The 15,593-nt window shown below is 46.5% G+C and overlaps 1 protein-coding gene and 1 pseudogene across 1 annotated transcript; both read left to right on the forward strand.

Annotated features, from left to right (window-relative positions):
- The first annotated feature begins 3,008 nt into the window (after window positions 1–3,008).
- LOC138390239 (PRAME family member 12-like) lies at window positions 3,009–5,730 on the forward strand. The gene is made up of 3 exons (XM_069479141.1): window positions 3,009–3,295; window positions 3,692–4,273; window positions 5,184–5,730. Exons 1-3 carry the CDS (start codon window positions 3,009–3,011, stop codon window positions 5,728–5,730), a joined length of 1,416 nt encoding a protein of 471 aa, XP_069335242.1.
- A 6,025-nt stretch (window positions 5,731–11,755) lies between these two features.
- Window positions 11,756–14,123, forward strand: LOC138390240 (PRAME family member 12-like; annotated as a pseudogene).
- The last annotated feature ends 1,470 nt before the right edge of the window (window positions 14,124–15,593 follow it).

A 15,593-nucleotide genomic window follows, 5' to 3' on the forward strand; every position in this document is an offset into this window, starting at 1 on the left:
AACATATTAATATTTGCCATGTCTTGGTTCATTATCAGGGTCCCACCCAGGTAAGAACACCCAGCCCCACCCTGACATCTCATTGTCATTTACGCCTGATTTTCTCCAGAGAAAGCTTGACCTAAGCCTTAGATTAATCACACCCTCAATGGTCCCTCTCTTCCACCTGACTGGAGACACCACCTGCTATTACCCCTAGGTGAGCATTGGATACACAGAGATGTCTATTCCTTCTTCTTCTTCTTCTTCTTCTTCTTCTTTTTTTTTTTTTTTTGGAGACAGAGTCTCACTCTGTTGCCCGGGCTAGAGTGCCGTGGCATCAGCCTAGCTCACGGCAACCTCAAACTCCTGGGCCTAAGTGATCCTTCTGCCTCAGCCTCCCGAGTAGCTGGGACTATAGGCATGCGCCACCATGCCTGGCTAATTTTTTCTATTTTTAGTTGTTTGGCTAATTTCTTTACATTTTTAGTAGAGACGGGGTCTCGCTCTTGCTCAGGCTGGTCTTGAACTCCTGACCTCGAGCAATCCACCCGCCTTGGCCTCCCAGAGTGTTAGGATTACAGGCGTGAGCCACCGCGCCTGGCCTATTCCTTCTTCTTGAGGGATGAAATCACTGTTTTCATAAAGCTGTTTTAACTCTGAAATAATTTGGCAATTTTGATGTGGCAAAAATCTCACCACAATACTTACAGGTTTTGTTTTTTTCTGCCTAATGTCAGGAATAGATTAGATTCTTCTCCTTCATAATCAGGACTGTGAAGGTCACATGTTAGTCAAACTCCATGTGTTTCTGGAGTGCATTTATGAAAGAATTACTGACTTTCAGCCCATCCCTAATTCTTTCAGTTTCATGATTGGATATCTGATTCAGTCAGTCAATATGGAGAAAGCCAAAAAGTCCATCAGGGTGAGCTGGGTGGAGCTTCAGAAATCTCATCAAATATCACATTCTGATTGGAGGCTGGTAGTTGAAAAGGGGAGGAGTGATTGGAAAGGTCAATGTGAGCTCCCGAAGATCCACAGGAGAGTCCCAAAGCCCTGCAGACTGGAGTTGCTGCTTGCTTCTGCCTGAGGTCCCAGCGCCCTGCACACCGAGTCCAGATCTGGTAAGTCAGCGACCTCCATAAGGACAGTCCCATCTGATCTGCAGGCAGCCAGTCTCTGATGCACAGAGAAGTATCCTGTGTGTTTTTTTTTCGCGTGTTTTTCAGATGAATAGTCTTAGGCTTTGAATTTTCCTCTAAATGCAGTTTGTATTTATTCTAAACATTTTGATTTGCACTTTGGTTTATAACATTTCAAAATGCTTAGGCCTCACGCACGGAGGCTCATGCCTGAAATCCTACCACTCTGGGAGGCCGAGGTGGGTGGATCGCTCGAGGTCAGGAGTTCGAGACCAGCCTGAGCAAGAGCGAGTCCCGTCTCTACTAAAAAATAGAAAGAAATTATCTGGACAACTAAAAATATGTAGAAAAAATTTAGCCGGGCATGGTGGCACATGCCTGGAGTCCCAGCTTCTTGGGAGGCTGAGGCAGGAGGATCGCTTAAGCCCAGGAGTTTGAGGTTGCTGTGAGCTAGGCTGATGTGATGGTACTCTAGCCAGGGCAAAAGAGTGAGACTCTGTCACAAAAAAAAAAAAAAAAAAAAAAAGCTTGACCAAGCAGTATTTTTTTTAAAAATAAACATCTAATTGAATGAAAATTTCATTCCTCCAAATGTTGAACATTATTTTGTGTGACCCAAAATTACAGTTCACACACTTTGTGGTACTGACATTTTACAAGTTAGGCTTTCTTTCCTACTAAATGCTGAAAATTATTTTATTATTATTTTTTATTTTTTATTTTATTTTTTTGAGACAGAGTCTCACTCTGTTGCCCGGGCTAGAGTGAGTGCCGTGGCATCAGCCTAGCTCACAGCAACCTCAAACTCCTGGGCTCAAGCAATCCTCCTGCCTCAGCCTCCCGAGTAGCTGGGACTACAGGTATGCGCCACCATGCCCAGCTAATTTTTCTATATATATTTTTAGCTGTCTGTGTAATTTCTTTCTATTTTTAGTAGAGACAGGGTCTCGCTCTTGCTCAGGCTGGTCTCGAACTCCTGAGCTCAAACGATCCACCCGCCTCGGCCTCCCAGAGTGCTAGGATTACAGGCGTGAGCCACTGCGCCCGGCCTGAAAATTATTTTATATACTATTTTTAAGAATGGATTCTTTGTTCTGAACATTTGATCCATTTCTGCCCATAGACTCCATCCCAAAGTGGCTAATTTTTAGTATGTGTAAGGGATGTGCTTTGGAATCAAAATCTCAGAGAAATGATTTTCCATCTCTAACTTGCAAATGCTCTATAATATTGCCACAATTTCTTTTTACACTTTTTCATTAGTAATGGTGCCTATTTTAGGGAGTTCCTTTCGTCTTTTGCAATTAACCAGGTGAATTATGGGAACTGAGGACGTGGGCTGTGTTGGGGCCACATGACGCTCCCATTCCTATTGTTTAAGGGTCTGGAGTGATGGTGAGAACTTCTTCCTCAAAAAGGTGGGGGCAGTGCTCAGTCTCCTGGTAACACTTCCCAGAGGGACTGGGATTTAATGGAGCAATGGATGAAAACCAACGGGCTGGTGGTCATCTTGTTGCCCGCCCCCCACACCCTCGGTGGTGGGAAGATACTCATCTTTGACTCAGCAGGGGCAGGGTTATGGCTTTATGGCCACTGAGTGCAGAGTGCAATTGGGGTAAACTGAGGACTCGTCTACTTCTGCCAGACCAAGGACATTTGCTCTAGGAGATGAGGTGATTGGGATTGGCCTGAGAAGAATGCATTTTGGGTGGATTTGTCTTCTGGATTTTTTCCTTGCAGATTTTTAAAAAATTTCAGAATATTAAGGGGGTACAAATATTTTTGTTACATGGATCACTTTTGTAGTGCTTGAATCACAGGTACAAGTGTGCCCATCATCCTAATCATGTTCATTGTACCCGTTCCTTGCAGATTTTCATCAGGATGAGCCTCCAGGCCCCACCCAGACTCCTGCAACTGGCGGGGCAGAGCCTGCTGAGGGACGAGGCCGTGGCCATCCCTGCTCTGGAGGAGCTGCCAACGGAGCTCTTCCCACCACTATTCATGGAGGCCTTCACCAAGAGACACAGCAAAATCCTGACGGCCATGGTGCAGGCCTGGCCCTTCCCCCGCCTGCCTCTGGGGTCCCTGATGCTGACCCCTGACCTGGAGACCTTAAGAGCTGTGCTGGAGGGGCTCGATGTGCTGCTTGCCCAGAAGGTTCGCCCCAGGTGAGGCTACCCCAGGGAGCCTGGTAGGGAGGCCCCAGGGGTCTGGGGACACAGACAGCTGGGTCAGGAAGAGTGGGGGCCCAAGGGTGGACCAGAGGCTTCTGAAGGTGCAGGGAGGAGGCTCAGAGACCTGACCATTGCTGAGCCCACTCTGGGAAACTGCTCCCAGAAGTGTAAGACTGCTCGCCATGCTAAAAGAATGTGAACCTGTCTTCTCCCAGTGGCATTTAAAGATACTAGAAGTAAGGCCAGGCAGGATGCAAGGGCAATAGGGCATGAGGAAGGTCAGGCAGAGGAGAAGAAAGAGTGGGAGCAGCCGATGTCCGTGTGTGGAATGAAAGGTCAGGTCAGAGGAGGGTCCTTCCCTAAATTCTGAGACTCCCTTTTTACCCACAGGGGGTGGAAACTGCAAGTGCTGGATTTGCAGAATGTGGACGAGAACTTCTGGGTCGTGTGGTCTGGAGACTCTGTGTGGTCCTCAAAAGCCATGAACAAGAGGAAAACAGCAAAGGACTGTCCAAGGATGGGAAGGCAGCAGCCCATAAAGGTATTCATACACTTTTACCTAACGGGAAAAAAGCTGGATGAGTTCCTCACCTACCTCATTCTGTGGGTCAAGAAGAGAAAAGATTTCATACACCTGTGTTGTAAGAAGCTGGTGGTATTTTCATTGCCTACCCACAATATTACTATCAGGAAGGTCCTGGAAATGGTGGAGCTGGACTGTATCCAGGAGGTGGAAATGAATTGCCCCTGGGAGCTGTCCATGCTGGCGAGGTTTGCTCCTTACCTGGGCCGGATGAGTCATCTTGGCAAACTGGTTCTCTTCAACGTCTATGTGTCTACCTACGTGTCCCCAGAGGAGAAGGAGCAGATTCTCGCCCAATTCACCTCTCAGTTTCTCAAACTGGACAACCTCCAGAAGCTTTATACCTACACTGGCTCTTGTCTCGAAGGCCGTCTTCACGAGGTGTTCAGGTGAGGAAGGATGGTGGGCTTTCTCTGTAGACCAGACCAAAGCCCTTTGCCACGGTAAACACTGGTGGGCTCCTACTGTGTGCCGGTTGCCGGCGATGTAACAGTGAAGGAGCCTCTGGAATGGTGGCCCATTGTCTGTTCCCTGCTCATGCCTGATGTGGGTGTCACATCACCACCCGGAAGAAGGCAGAGGGATGAACGGGGGTCGATTCTGTAGAGAGAGACAGCAGGCCAGGGAGCCAAGTGTTGGGGGATTCAGAGCCAGTGAGGGTGCCTTTGACAACTCCCTGAGAAACCGTTTAGAAAGATGACGGGAAATAGGCAAGGGAGGAGGGCACTGAGGAAGGGAGAGCACATCACATCCAACCTGGGCGTTTCAAACTATAAGCTCTGTCTCATCAGCTTAGTGAACATAATTGAGCCTGTCTCTAACTCCATCTGTTCTAGAAGGTTGTTGTAGCTCCAGGTGAGGTAGTTCACATGGAAAATGCCTGCTCCTGGAATAGCAGTGAGGAGCAGGGGTGAAGAACTAAAAAGAGATAGATGGTTGGCATCCTGCAGGTAGCAACTCAGGCTGACGGTGCTGGGTCTTGCCCAGGCGTGTCCTTTGAGTGTCTCCCACTGGGCTTGTGTGGTTTTTCTGCTTAACAGATGAGCCAACCGAGCTCTGGAGATTGAGGACTGGACCCAGTAACAGGAGTGATGGTGAAAGGACTCAGCCTCCACTGGGAGTGACTTGAGTGATTAGACTTTTCAACAGGCAGCATCCTGGGTGTTGACCATCCTTAGGTGATCAGAACAAACTTGGGTTTGGGCGAAAACTTCATCTCTCGTGTTGATGTTATTCCTCACCATCTACCTCTTACTACTAGTACCAATCCCCAGAACTAACTGCTTGTTATATCCGCAGGTCCCTCAAGATCCCCTTGGAGACCCTCTTAATAACTAACTGCCTGCTATCAGCATCAGACTGGGAGAACCTGTCCTGCTGGCCGAGCTTCAGTCAGCTGAAGGAGCTGCATCTGAGAGGCATCAGACTGACCAATTTCAGTCCTGAGTGCCTCCAACGTACGCTAGAGAAAGTTGCAGTCACAGTCCAGTCCCTGCTCCTAGAGGACTGTGGGATCGTGGACTCCCAACTCAATGTCATCGTGCCTACCCTGAGCCGCTGCTGCCAGCTCACGACCTTTAGTTTCCGTGGGAATCCCGTCTCCATGGCTGCCCTGGAGAACCTGCTACGCCACACTGCAAGGCTGAGCAAGTTAAGCCTAGAGATCTATCCTGCCCCTCAGGAGAGTTATGACGCCCAGGGTGCTCTCAACTATGGGAAATTTGTCCAGCTTCGGGCTGAGCTGATGGAGATACTGAGGGACTTAAGGCAGCCCAAGACGATCGTGTTCAGTACAGTCCCTAGTCCTCACTATGGCGACAGCGAATATGATCCTATTATGGTCTAGAACCCCGTCCATGCTGCTTTTGAACCTCCGCCTGGTTGAGTGGATATATCAAAAGCTTTCTTCCGTGCACTTGGAAACTGAAACCTAAGACACAGGGGCATTGTAAAGGGAGCAAAAACCCATCCTTTCAGATACCCGCTCTGTGTGACTGGGAGAAGGAAAGGCGGCACAGCAGATGGTAGGCCTGGAGGGGAGATGTTGACTAGGGGAGTCCATGGGACCTTCAGGGACATGCCTCCTATAATTTCAGAAATAGGACACTGAGTTTTTAAAGTGTGATACATGTTTGAGAAATGAGTTAACTCTGCATGGACAGTTGTAAAGAATCATCAGAAATAAATGGGAAAATCAGTGTAAACTGTCTGGTGTCCTCCCTGATTGGTTTACCTGTTTTAACAGTTTAAACATCAGGAATGTCCAGATAATTGTGAACTAAAATAAAAATCTTTAGTCCCCTCGGATGACTGAACGGATTCCTTCTGGGCTAAGGAGACCCCTGAAATGCCCTAAAGCTGACTTGCTGGCCATGAGAAGCGTTGTCATGCCCGGCCCCCCCCCCCATCCCTGTGTAACTCATTAGCAGGTCTAAGCCTGTACAAGACAGCTTAAACCACACCTGTAGGCCATCAATTTACTTAGCAGATCACTTGAGTCTGGGCATATGTCCTGTATATGTCCAGTGGCTTGTCTCTGATTAATAGACTTACTTAAAACATTCCAAACCTTTAGACAAAACTTAATTTCTTTAACCAATTACAAATCAAGAATCTTTAAACCCACCTATAACCTGTGATGCCCCACTTCAAGATGTTCTCCCTTTCCAGGTCAAACCAATGTACACCTATGTATGGATTTATGATGTTAGGTGTAATTCTTGTCTCCTTGAAATGTATAAAACCAAGTTGTAACCCAACCATGGTGAGATTACTTGCTCAAAGCTTCTTGGGTGTGGCTCTCTGGAGCGTGATCACACATTTTGGCTCAGAATAAACCTGTTTAGATTATCTTACAAAATTAGGATTCTTTTCCATTGACACAATGACAAGGGAAAAAAAGGAACAGAGTTGTTTGTGATAAGTGAGGTTCTGCCCCTGTAAATCAAGGCATCAGAATGAAATTTGATCATTTTGATAAATTTCCTTCTGTTCTCTGTTTTTTGGCATACATTACCTCCTAACTAAATTTTCACAGAGATGTTGTTCTAAAACAGGAACCCACGTGGAATCCCACAGTAATCTGAGCCTAGACAACCTCCAGCTGGTGCCATTCTGATAGCCGAGACACTGGGGATCAACAGACGTGGCTGCCACTGCAGCACTGCAGGGGGAGACTGAGGGTTCCCATGCAACCCTGGGGAGGTCCCCACTACTCTGCTGTGAGCTCCTTTTGTGACTGTGATGTGAGTGGACCATGCTGTCCAAAGGCCCTTGCCCACGCTGCCTGCCAGGAAGGGACCCCACTCTCTCTGGTCACAGATTAAAGATGCCATTTTGCAAGCATAAAGCTAGGCTGCACCCTACTCTCAGGCTGAGTTCATGTCACCATAGCAGCAGCCACCACCTGGCTGAGGAGGGGAAAGGATACCATACTCTCCTAAGCTCACATAAGATAGTATTTACTGCTCTGCAACTGGTAGTTGCAAGATCGAGGCATGAGTGGACCACATTTCCTACAGCTTCTTGCCCATGTTGCTTACCTGAGTGAGGGCCTGCCCGGCTCTGCTCATAGGCCCATAGCTGATGCCATTCCAGAGTTTAATGCTGTGCTTCTCTCTGCCCTTGGGCCAAGTTAGAAGTGAAGTGGCTGCAGCCTCCACACGGCCAAGGAGGAACATGGAAGATCAAGGTATCCTAAGCACACCTAAGACCATGTCCACCACCCTGCCACAGGTGGCATGGGACTGAAGACTAGCCCACCCAAACCCATACAGCTACCAGCCATACTAGCATGGATACTTTTGGTCCCAGTAAACTGCTCCACCACCACTGCTCCACCACCACCCACATAACACCAGCTGTCCAGGGGCCTGAGAACCCACCCACACATCTGGCCTAGTCCTCCCACTACTAACTTCTGAGTAAGCAATGTGGAGGCCCAAGAATTGGACCTTCAGGACCAGCTCACACAGGTGCCATTGTAAGCTGCTCTGGGCCTAAAATCAGGCACACTTAGCACACTGTTGCCACCACTAGGGCCTGAAGACTGGTTCAGTTGGCATCTAAGTCCCCAGCACAACTTTACCACAGCCTCAACTAATAGCCATACCTTAAGCCACTCACTGAGGAAATCACACATACCACTGACCCTAAAGTGTACTGCTAAAGAAATCATATAAAGGTCACACTACCACAGGCACTTAAAACCAAAGCCAAAGTGTCCTATTCAACCAGCAACATATATACAGCTTCAGGAAAAAATTCTCCCCTTTAAAAGCAATTTCATAAATTGAAAGAAGTGACTAATACACCGTCTGGTGTATCAATGTATCAGCAACAGATCCCAATCATAACAAATTCCTTGGCCAGGTGTGGTGGCTCACGCCTGTAATCCTAGCACTCTGGGAGGCTGAGGCGGGTGGATTTGTTTGAGCTCAGGAGTTCGAGACCAGCCTGAGCAAGAGCAAGACCTCGTCTCAAAAAAAAAAAAAAAAAAAAAAAGAAATTCCTTGAAATGTCAAAGAATCCAAAATATTGATTTTAAAGAGGCTCAATGAGATGCAAGACAAACAGGAAAAGGAACACAAATAAATCAATAAAATGAATTCAGAATATGAATGAGAAATTCACCAAAGAGAGGGCTACCTTAAAAAAAACCCAAAAATCCAAACTGAATTCTGGAACTGAAACACTCATTAAAGGAAAGACAAAATACATTTGAAAACCTCAATAATTAGACCAAATAGAAGAATGACTCTCAGAACTTGAAGACAGATCTTTTGAAATAATCCAGTCAGACAAAAACAAGAAATAAAAAATAAGAAAGAATGAACAAAGCCTTCAAGGCCGGGCGCGGTGGCTCACGCCTGTTATCCTAGAACTCTGGGAGGCCTAGGTGGGAGGATCTCTAGAGGTCAGGAGTTCAAGACCAGCCTGAGCAAGAGCGAGACCCCGTCTCTACTAAAAATAGAAAGAAATGATCTGGACAGCTAAAAATATATAGAAAAAATTAGCCGGGCATGGTGACGCATGCTACTTGGGAGGCTGAGGCAGAAGGATCGCTTGAGCCCAGGAGTTTGAGGTTGCTGTGAGCTAGGCTGATGCCAGGGCACTCTAACCTGGGCAACAGAACAAGACTGTTTCAAAAAAACAAAAAACAAAAAACACAAAACACAAAACACAAAGCCTTCGAGACATCTGGGACTACATAAAGTGACCAAACTTACAAATTACCATTATTCAGAAGGGAGGAGAGAGATCAAAGTGTTTTGAAAATCTATTTAAGGAAATAATTGATGAAAACTTACCAAATCTAGAAAGAGAGTTTTTTTTTTTTTTTTTTTTTTTTTGAGACAGAGTCTCACTCTGTTGCCCAGGCTAGAGTGAGTGCCATGGCGTCAGCCTAGCTCACAGCAACCTCAAACTCCTGAGCTCAAGCGATCCTCCTGCCTCAGCCTCCCGAGTAGCTGGGACTACAGGCATGCACCACCATGCCCGGCTAATTTTTTCTATATATATTTTTAGCTGTCCATATAATTTCTATTTTTTTTTTAGTAGAGATGGGGTCTCGCTCTTGCTCAGGCTGGTCTCGAACTCCTGAGCTCAAACGATCCGCCCACCTCGGCCTCCCAGAGTGCTAGGATTACAGGCGTGAGCCACCACGCCCGGCCTAGAAAGAGAGTTAGAATTGAAATACTGGAGGTCCAGGGATCCCCAGGCACAGATATTGCCAAAAGGACATCAACACCACACGTTATATTCAGTATGTCTAAGGCGATAGCAAAAGAAATAATTTCAAAATTAGTAAGAGAAAAGCATCTTGCCATTCATTTATAAAGGAAACCCAGGCAAAATAACAGTGGACTTCTCACCAGAAACCATACAGGCCAGAAGAGAATAGGATGACATTTTCAAAATGAGAGAGAAATTTTTTTTTTTATATATCCTGTCAGAATAAGCTTCATAATTGAAAGAAAAATAAAGTCTTTCCCAGATGAGCAAATGCTGATAGGAATTCGTCACCACTAGACAAGCCCTACAGGAAATGCTCAAAGGGGTCTTAAACACAGAAGCAAAAGGTCAATACTCTTCATCACGAAAACACACAAAAAATAACTAACAAGTCATATTAAACAATTACAATAAAGAGGAATCGAAAGGAATCAAATAGCAACACCACAGAATTTCATCAAACCACAAAGAGAAAAAGACAGGGAAATAGAAAGAAAAAAAGAATATATAAAATAACTAGAAAACAGTCAACAATATGACAAGAGCAAAGCCTCACATATCAATATCAACCTTGAACATAAGTGGGTTAAATGCAATACTGAAAAGATATAGATTGGTAGAATGTATAAAAAACCATGACCCAAATATATGCTACTTACAAAAAACTACATATAGACTGAAAGTAAAGGGGTGGAAAAAGATATTCTACACCAATGGAAACCAAAAGTGAGCAGGAGTAACTGTATTTATATCAGATTAAAGAGTCTTTAAATCAAAAAGGTAAAAAAAAAAAAAAGACAAAGAACATCATTATATAATGATAAAGGGATCAATTGAGCAACCAGATATAACAGACGAAATGAAAAGCTGCTTCTTTGAAAACCTAAACAAAATGGTTAAGACATTAGTTAGACTAACCAAACAAGGAGGAGAGGAGATCCAAATAAACACAATTAGAAAGGAAAAAGGAGACATTACAACTGATACGACACAAGTACAAAAGATCATCAGAAGCTATTACGAACAAGTATACACTCACACAGCAAATGGCGCTGGAAAGAAGCTATAGTAACAAAGGACGGCCCCAGGAACAGCATGTGCAAAGGCTCTGCGTTGGGAAGGAGTGGGCAGGTTTGTTAGAAGTCCAGGAAGACAGTAGTTTTAGATTCCTATTGCTGCTGTAACAAAATACCGCAAACTCAGGGCCTTAAAACAGCCACGTTTACGCGCTTACAGCTCTGGAGGTCCGAGTCAAAGGGGTCCACAGGGCTGTGTTCTTTCCAGAGGGTCTGGGGGTGAATTGTTTCTCTGTGTGTTCTAGTTTCTGGGGGACACCACCATTCCTTGTCCCATGGCCTTGTCCTCCCTCTCTAGAGCCACAGTGTGGAACCTTCTACTCTTTCTACATCCCCCCATTAGGACCCTTGTGACTACACTGGGCCCCCTGGATGACCCAGGACAACCCCCAGCCCAAGTCCTTCTCTTTATCACATCTGCAAAATTCCTGTTGAATAAAAACTAAAATATGAGGATGTGGACATTTAGAAGGCATGAGGAGGGGCCGGGCGCGGTGGCTCACGCCTGTAATCCTAGCACTCTGGGAGGCCGAGGCGGGTGGATTGCTCGAGGTCAGGAGTTCGAGACCAGCCTGAGCAAGAGTGAGACCCCGTCTCTACTAAAAATAGAAAGAAATTATCTGGCCAACTAAAATATACATATATACAAAAAATTAGCCGGGCATGGTGGCGCATGCCTGTAGTCCCAGCTACTTGGGAGGCTGAGACAGGAGGATCGCTTGAGCCCAGGAGTTTGAGGTTGCTGTGAGCTAGGCTGACGCCACGGCACTCACTCTAGCCCAGGCAACAAAGCGAGACTCTGTCTCAAAAAAAAAAAAAAAAAAAAAAGAAGGCATGAGGAGGGACAAGTCCTCTGCACGTGACAACTGCTCGCTCACTCACCCCCCAGCACATTCTGTCCAGGCAGCTGTGACGGTCAGGGCAGTGGCAGGGGATCCAATGGAGCCCACAGACTTCCTGCTTACCATGCGGGGACCACTGAAGGCACAGGGAACTGCCTCCTCCCAGTGGCACTTCAGGGTACTAAAAGTGGGGACTGGGCAGGACCAACGGGGAAAGGGGATGGAGAAAAGTCAGGCAGAGGAGAAGCAGCAGGGACAGAAGCAGCTGATATACAGGGTACACAGTGAAACTTACACTGAAGTTGGGTCCTTGCCTAAATTCTGAGACTGTCCCCCTTTTTACCTGCAGGAGGTGGAACTGGCAAATGCTGGATTTAAAGAATGTTGCCAAAACTTTTGGAGCAGGTCCTCTGAAGCCAGGGACTTTTCCAGCTGGCCAAGGGCCATGAGGAAGAGGCAAACAGTAGAGGACTGTCCAAGGACGGCCCTTGAAGGTGTTCACAGACCTTTGCCTCAAGGAAAGAACTTCTGATGAATTCCTTACCTACCACTTCAATGTAAGTCGAGCAGACAAAAGATTTACTACATGTGTGCTGTAAGAGGCTGATGATTTTTGCAATGTCCATCCAATATATCGGCAGAGTTCTGGAAATTTGAACCTGGACTATATACATGAGCAGGGAACTGTCCACCCTGGTAAGGTTTGCGCTTTACCTGGGCCCCCAGATAAGTCTTGGCAAACTCGTTCTCCCTGACATCTATGTGTCTGCCTACGGTTCTCCGATGGACAAGGCGCAGGTTGTTCCCTGATTGACCTTTCTGGTCCTCAAGCTAAACTGCTTCCAGAAGTGTTATATGGACTCAGTCTCCTTTCTCAAAGGCCACCTGGACCTGGTACTCAGGTGAGAAAGGATGGTGAGCTTGCTCTACAGACCAGAGCAAAGCCTTTCCTTGTCACAGTAAACACTTCAGGGCAGCTACCGCGTGCCAGCAGCTGGTGATGTAACAGTGAAGGAGATGCTAGAATGTCAACCCCTTGTGTTCACTGCTCTGTCCTGAAGTGGGTGTCACATAACCACCCCAATAAAGGCAGAGGGGTGAACTGGGGTCTACGGTGTAGAGAGGGACTCCATGCTAGGGAACTAGTTAGTGGCTAGGAGCTGCAGAAATAATGAGAATGTGTTTGTGAATTCTTCTTTAGGAAGAGTGTCTAAGTAAACATTTTAGAAAGTAAGCAAGTGAAGAGGGCACTGAAGAAGGGAAAACACATCAAACTTGCACAGTTCAAAATATAAGCTCTCCAGCCTGAGCAAGAGTGAGACCCCGTCTCTACTAAAAATAGAAAGAAATTATATGGACAGCTAAAAATATATATAGAGAAAAAATTAGCCAGGCATGGTTGCACATGCCTGTAGTCCCAGCTACTCGGGAGGCTGAGGCAGAAGGATCGCTTGAGCCCAGGAGTTTGAGGTTGCTGTGAGCTAGGCTGATGCCACGGCATTCTAGCCCGGGCAACAGAGTGAGACTCTGTCTCAAAAAAACAAAAAAGCAAAAAAACATATATATATATATGTGTATATATGTGTATATATATATATATATATATATAAGCTCTGTTCTCACCAGCTTAGTGAACATAAATGATCCTGTTTCTAACTCCCCGTGGGCAAAAGGTTGCTTTGAGCTGCAGCTAGCGTAATTCACATATGGGAAATGCATGCACCTGGAACGAAGGGTGAGGAAGCAGGAGTGAAGAACTGTGAAGGGCGATGGAGGGCTTGCTACAGGTGACAACCCCACCTAATGTTGCTGGACCATGCCCAGGTATGTCCTTTATGTGTATCTCCCTCCGGGCTCGTGTGGCCCAGAGGCGTGGTTTTCTGCTTGACAGATGAGGAAAAGGGAGCTTAAGAGATTCAGTGGACTCGACCCAGTCACATGAGTGATGGTGAAAGGACTCAGCCTCAAATGAGTCTGAGCTGAATGACCAGACTGTTCGGGATGCAGTATCCTGGGTGTTGACCATCATGAGATGATCAGAGTGACCTCTGGGCTTGGCTGAACCTTTCCTCATCCATCTTGAGGTCATAAATTACCACCCTCCACAAGCCAGTACCATCCCAAAGAACTAACTGCTTGGTCTCTCCCCTGGTGCCTCTAGAATCCCGGGAGACCCTGGCAATAACTAACTGCATGCAATATAGTTCGGACTTGAATCCTTTGTTCCTGTGCCTGAACATCGGTCGACTAAAGGAGCTGGATCTGAGTGGCATCAGAATGACCAATTTCAGCCCCTCCAATTTGTTAGAAAAAGTTGCAGCCGCCCTCCAAATTCTGACATTACATGAGTGTAGGACCGTGGACTCCCAACCTGTGTCATCCTGCCTGCCCTGAGATGCTGCTGCTAACAGTTCACGACCTTCAGTTTCTGTGGGAACCACATCTCCATGACTGTCCTGGTGAACCTGCTCACCACACAGACAAGGTGAGCAAGTTAAGCCTAGAGCTGTACCCAGGCCCCTGGGGGAGTTGTGACAATGAGGGTATTCTCAATTGGGAGGAATCTGCTCCCCTTCCCGCACAGCTGATGGGGATACTGAGGGTCTTGAGGCAGCCCAACCAGATGGTGTTCAGCATCTCCTCCTGCCCTCACCGCGGCAAGTGGCATCTGTAACATGGACCCCAGATCATGCTGCTAGTTGATGCCTGCCTAGGGGCGTGCGTATTTCTGAAGCTTTCTTCTGGACATTTAGAAACTGAAACACAGGACACAGTTGTATCTTGAAGGAAGCACAGAACCCACGGTTCCAGACACCTGCTCGGTGTGAATGGGAAAGCACAGGTGACACAGCAGGGGCAGGACTGGAGGGAAATGTGGACGCGCGGAGCTGATGGGACTTGGGGTACGTGAGTCCTGTAGAGTCAGAAATGGGGATCTGAATTTTCCGAGCAGGCTGGAGAGCTACATGACGAATTATCCTTGCATTGAAGGTTGTAAAGAAATGGACAGAAATCAAAGGAACTTCAGTGTAAACCATCTGGTGTCTTCCACGACAGATTAGCCTGTTTGAACAGTCTGAGCCTCAGGAATCTCCAGTTACTGACGGGAGAAGAAGGAAGGTACGGAGTTGTCTGTGCTCAGTGAGGTTTGGCCCCAGTTTCTCACGGCATCAAAACACAACGGGGCCGTTTTGATGAATTATCACACCTTAGGCGTTTGAGAATCCCATTCCATTTCTCATTAATCTCTCAAGGGCAAAGAATACCTTATAGATCCTATCAGGGAATTTTGAAGGTTTGGGCAAAGTGATTTGCTTTGACAAATGTACCTGGCACAGAATTCTCTTCTTTTTCCTTGTTCACGGCCTTTGCCCTAGTTGTTCCACCTGTGATCAGCTTTCCACAGTTTCATGGAAATTGTCCTGACACTTGCTCACGCCCTGGTGGTAATCTTGCCTGTCCAGAGCCAGTTTATCCCAGCAGGAAGACTCGTCCTCAGAACTCACAGATTTGGTGACCACCCCGGGGCTTTCCTCTGGCTTGGCACAGGGCCTGACCTGCAGTGAGAGCTCAATCAGTGCCTCTTTCTCTTCTTTTCCCTTTTATACGAAGCCCCCAGTACTCCTCATTCTTCAATTTTACACTCTATTTCTGAAAACAGGGAGGAGAGCAGGAACACAGGGCCCACACTGGGACTCAACTTTTTTATATGCGGTCACCATTGAATCATGTTTCACCCAAAGAGCAGAGGCTTAGCAGCCAGGAGGGGTGGGGAGTGGAGTGTAAGACTGGATTCAGCTCTAGGTATCATGAGATAAAAATTTCCCAGCTGTAGGGTTTACGTGCCACCTACCGATAAGTCAGACCATACGGTAACGTTTCAAATTGTTATAAGCAGGACCGTTTTATACTTTTGATAATCTATGCTATATAAATGCTGCTTAAGTATAAATAGTTGTGTTGTGATTTCTATACATATTAAAGATATAAATCGCATTTGTAAATTATTAAGGAAACTTAGTAGTTTTAAGGAATGCTTGTGGACTTGAAAAATGATT

Source organism: Eulemur rufifrons, chromosome 8 (genome assembly GCF_041146395.1).
Source record: "Eulemur rufifrons isolate Redbay chromosome 8, OSU_ERuf_1, whole genome shotgun sequence".
In the NCBI taxonomy this organism is placed as follows: Eukaryota; Metazoa; Chordata; class Mammalia; order Primates; family Lemuridae; genus Eulemur; species Eulemur rufifrons.

Bases quoted from the DNA above. Each gene is read 5' to 3' on its own strand.
- LOC138390239 (XM_069479141.1), top strand. From the start codon at position 3,009: ATGAGCCTCCAGGCCCCACCCAGACTCCTGCAACTGGCGGGGCAGAGC. The intron at 3,296-3,691 runs GTGAGGCTACCC...TTTTACCCACAG, and splicing joins GCCCAGAAGGTTCGCCCCAG to GGGGTGGAAACTGCAAGTGC. The intron at 4,274-5,183 runs GTGAGGAAGGAT...TTATATCCGCAG, and splicing joins CGTCTTCACGAGGTGTTCAG to GTCCCTCAAGATCCCCTTGG.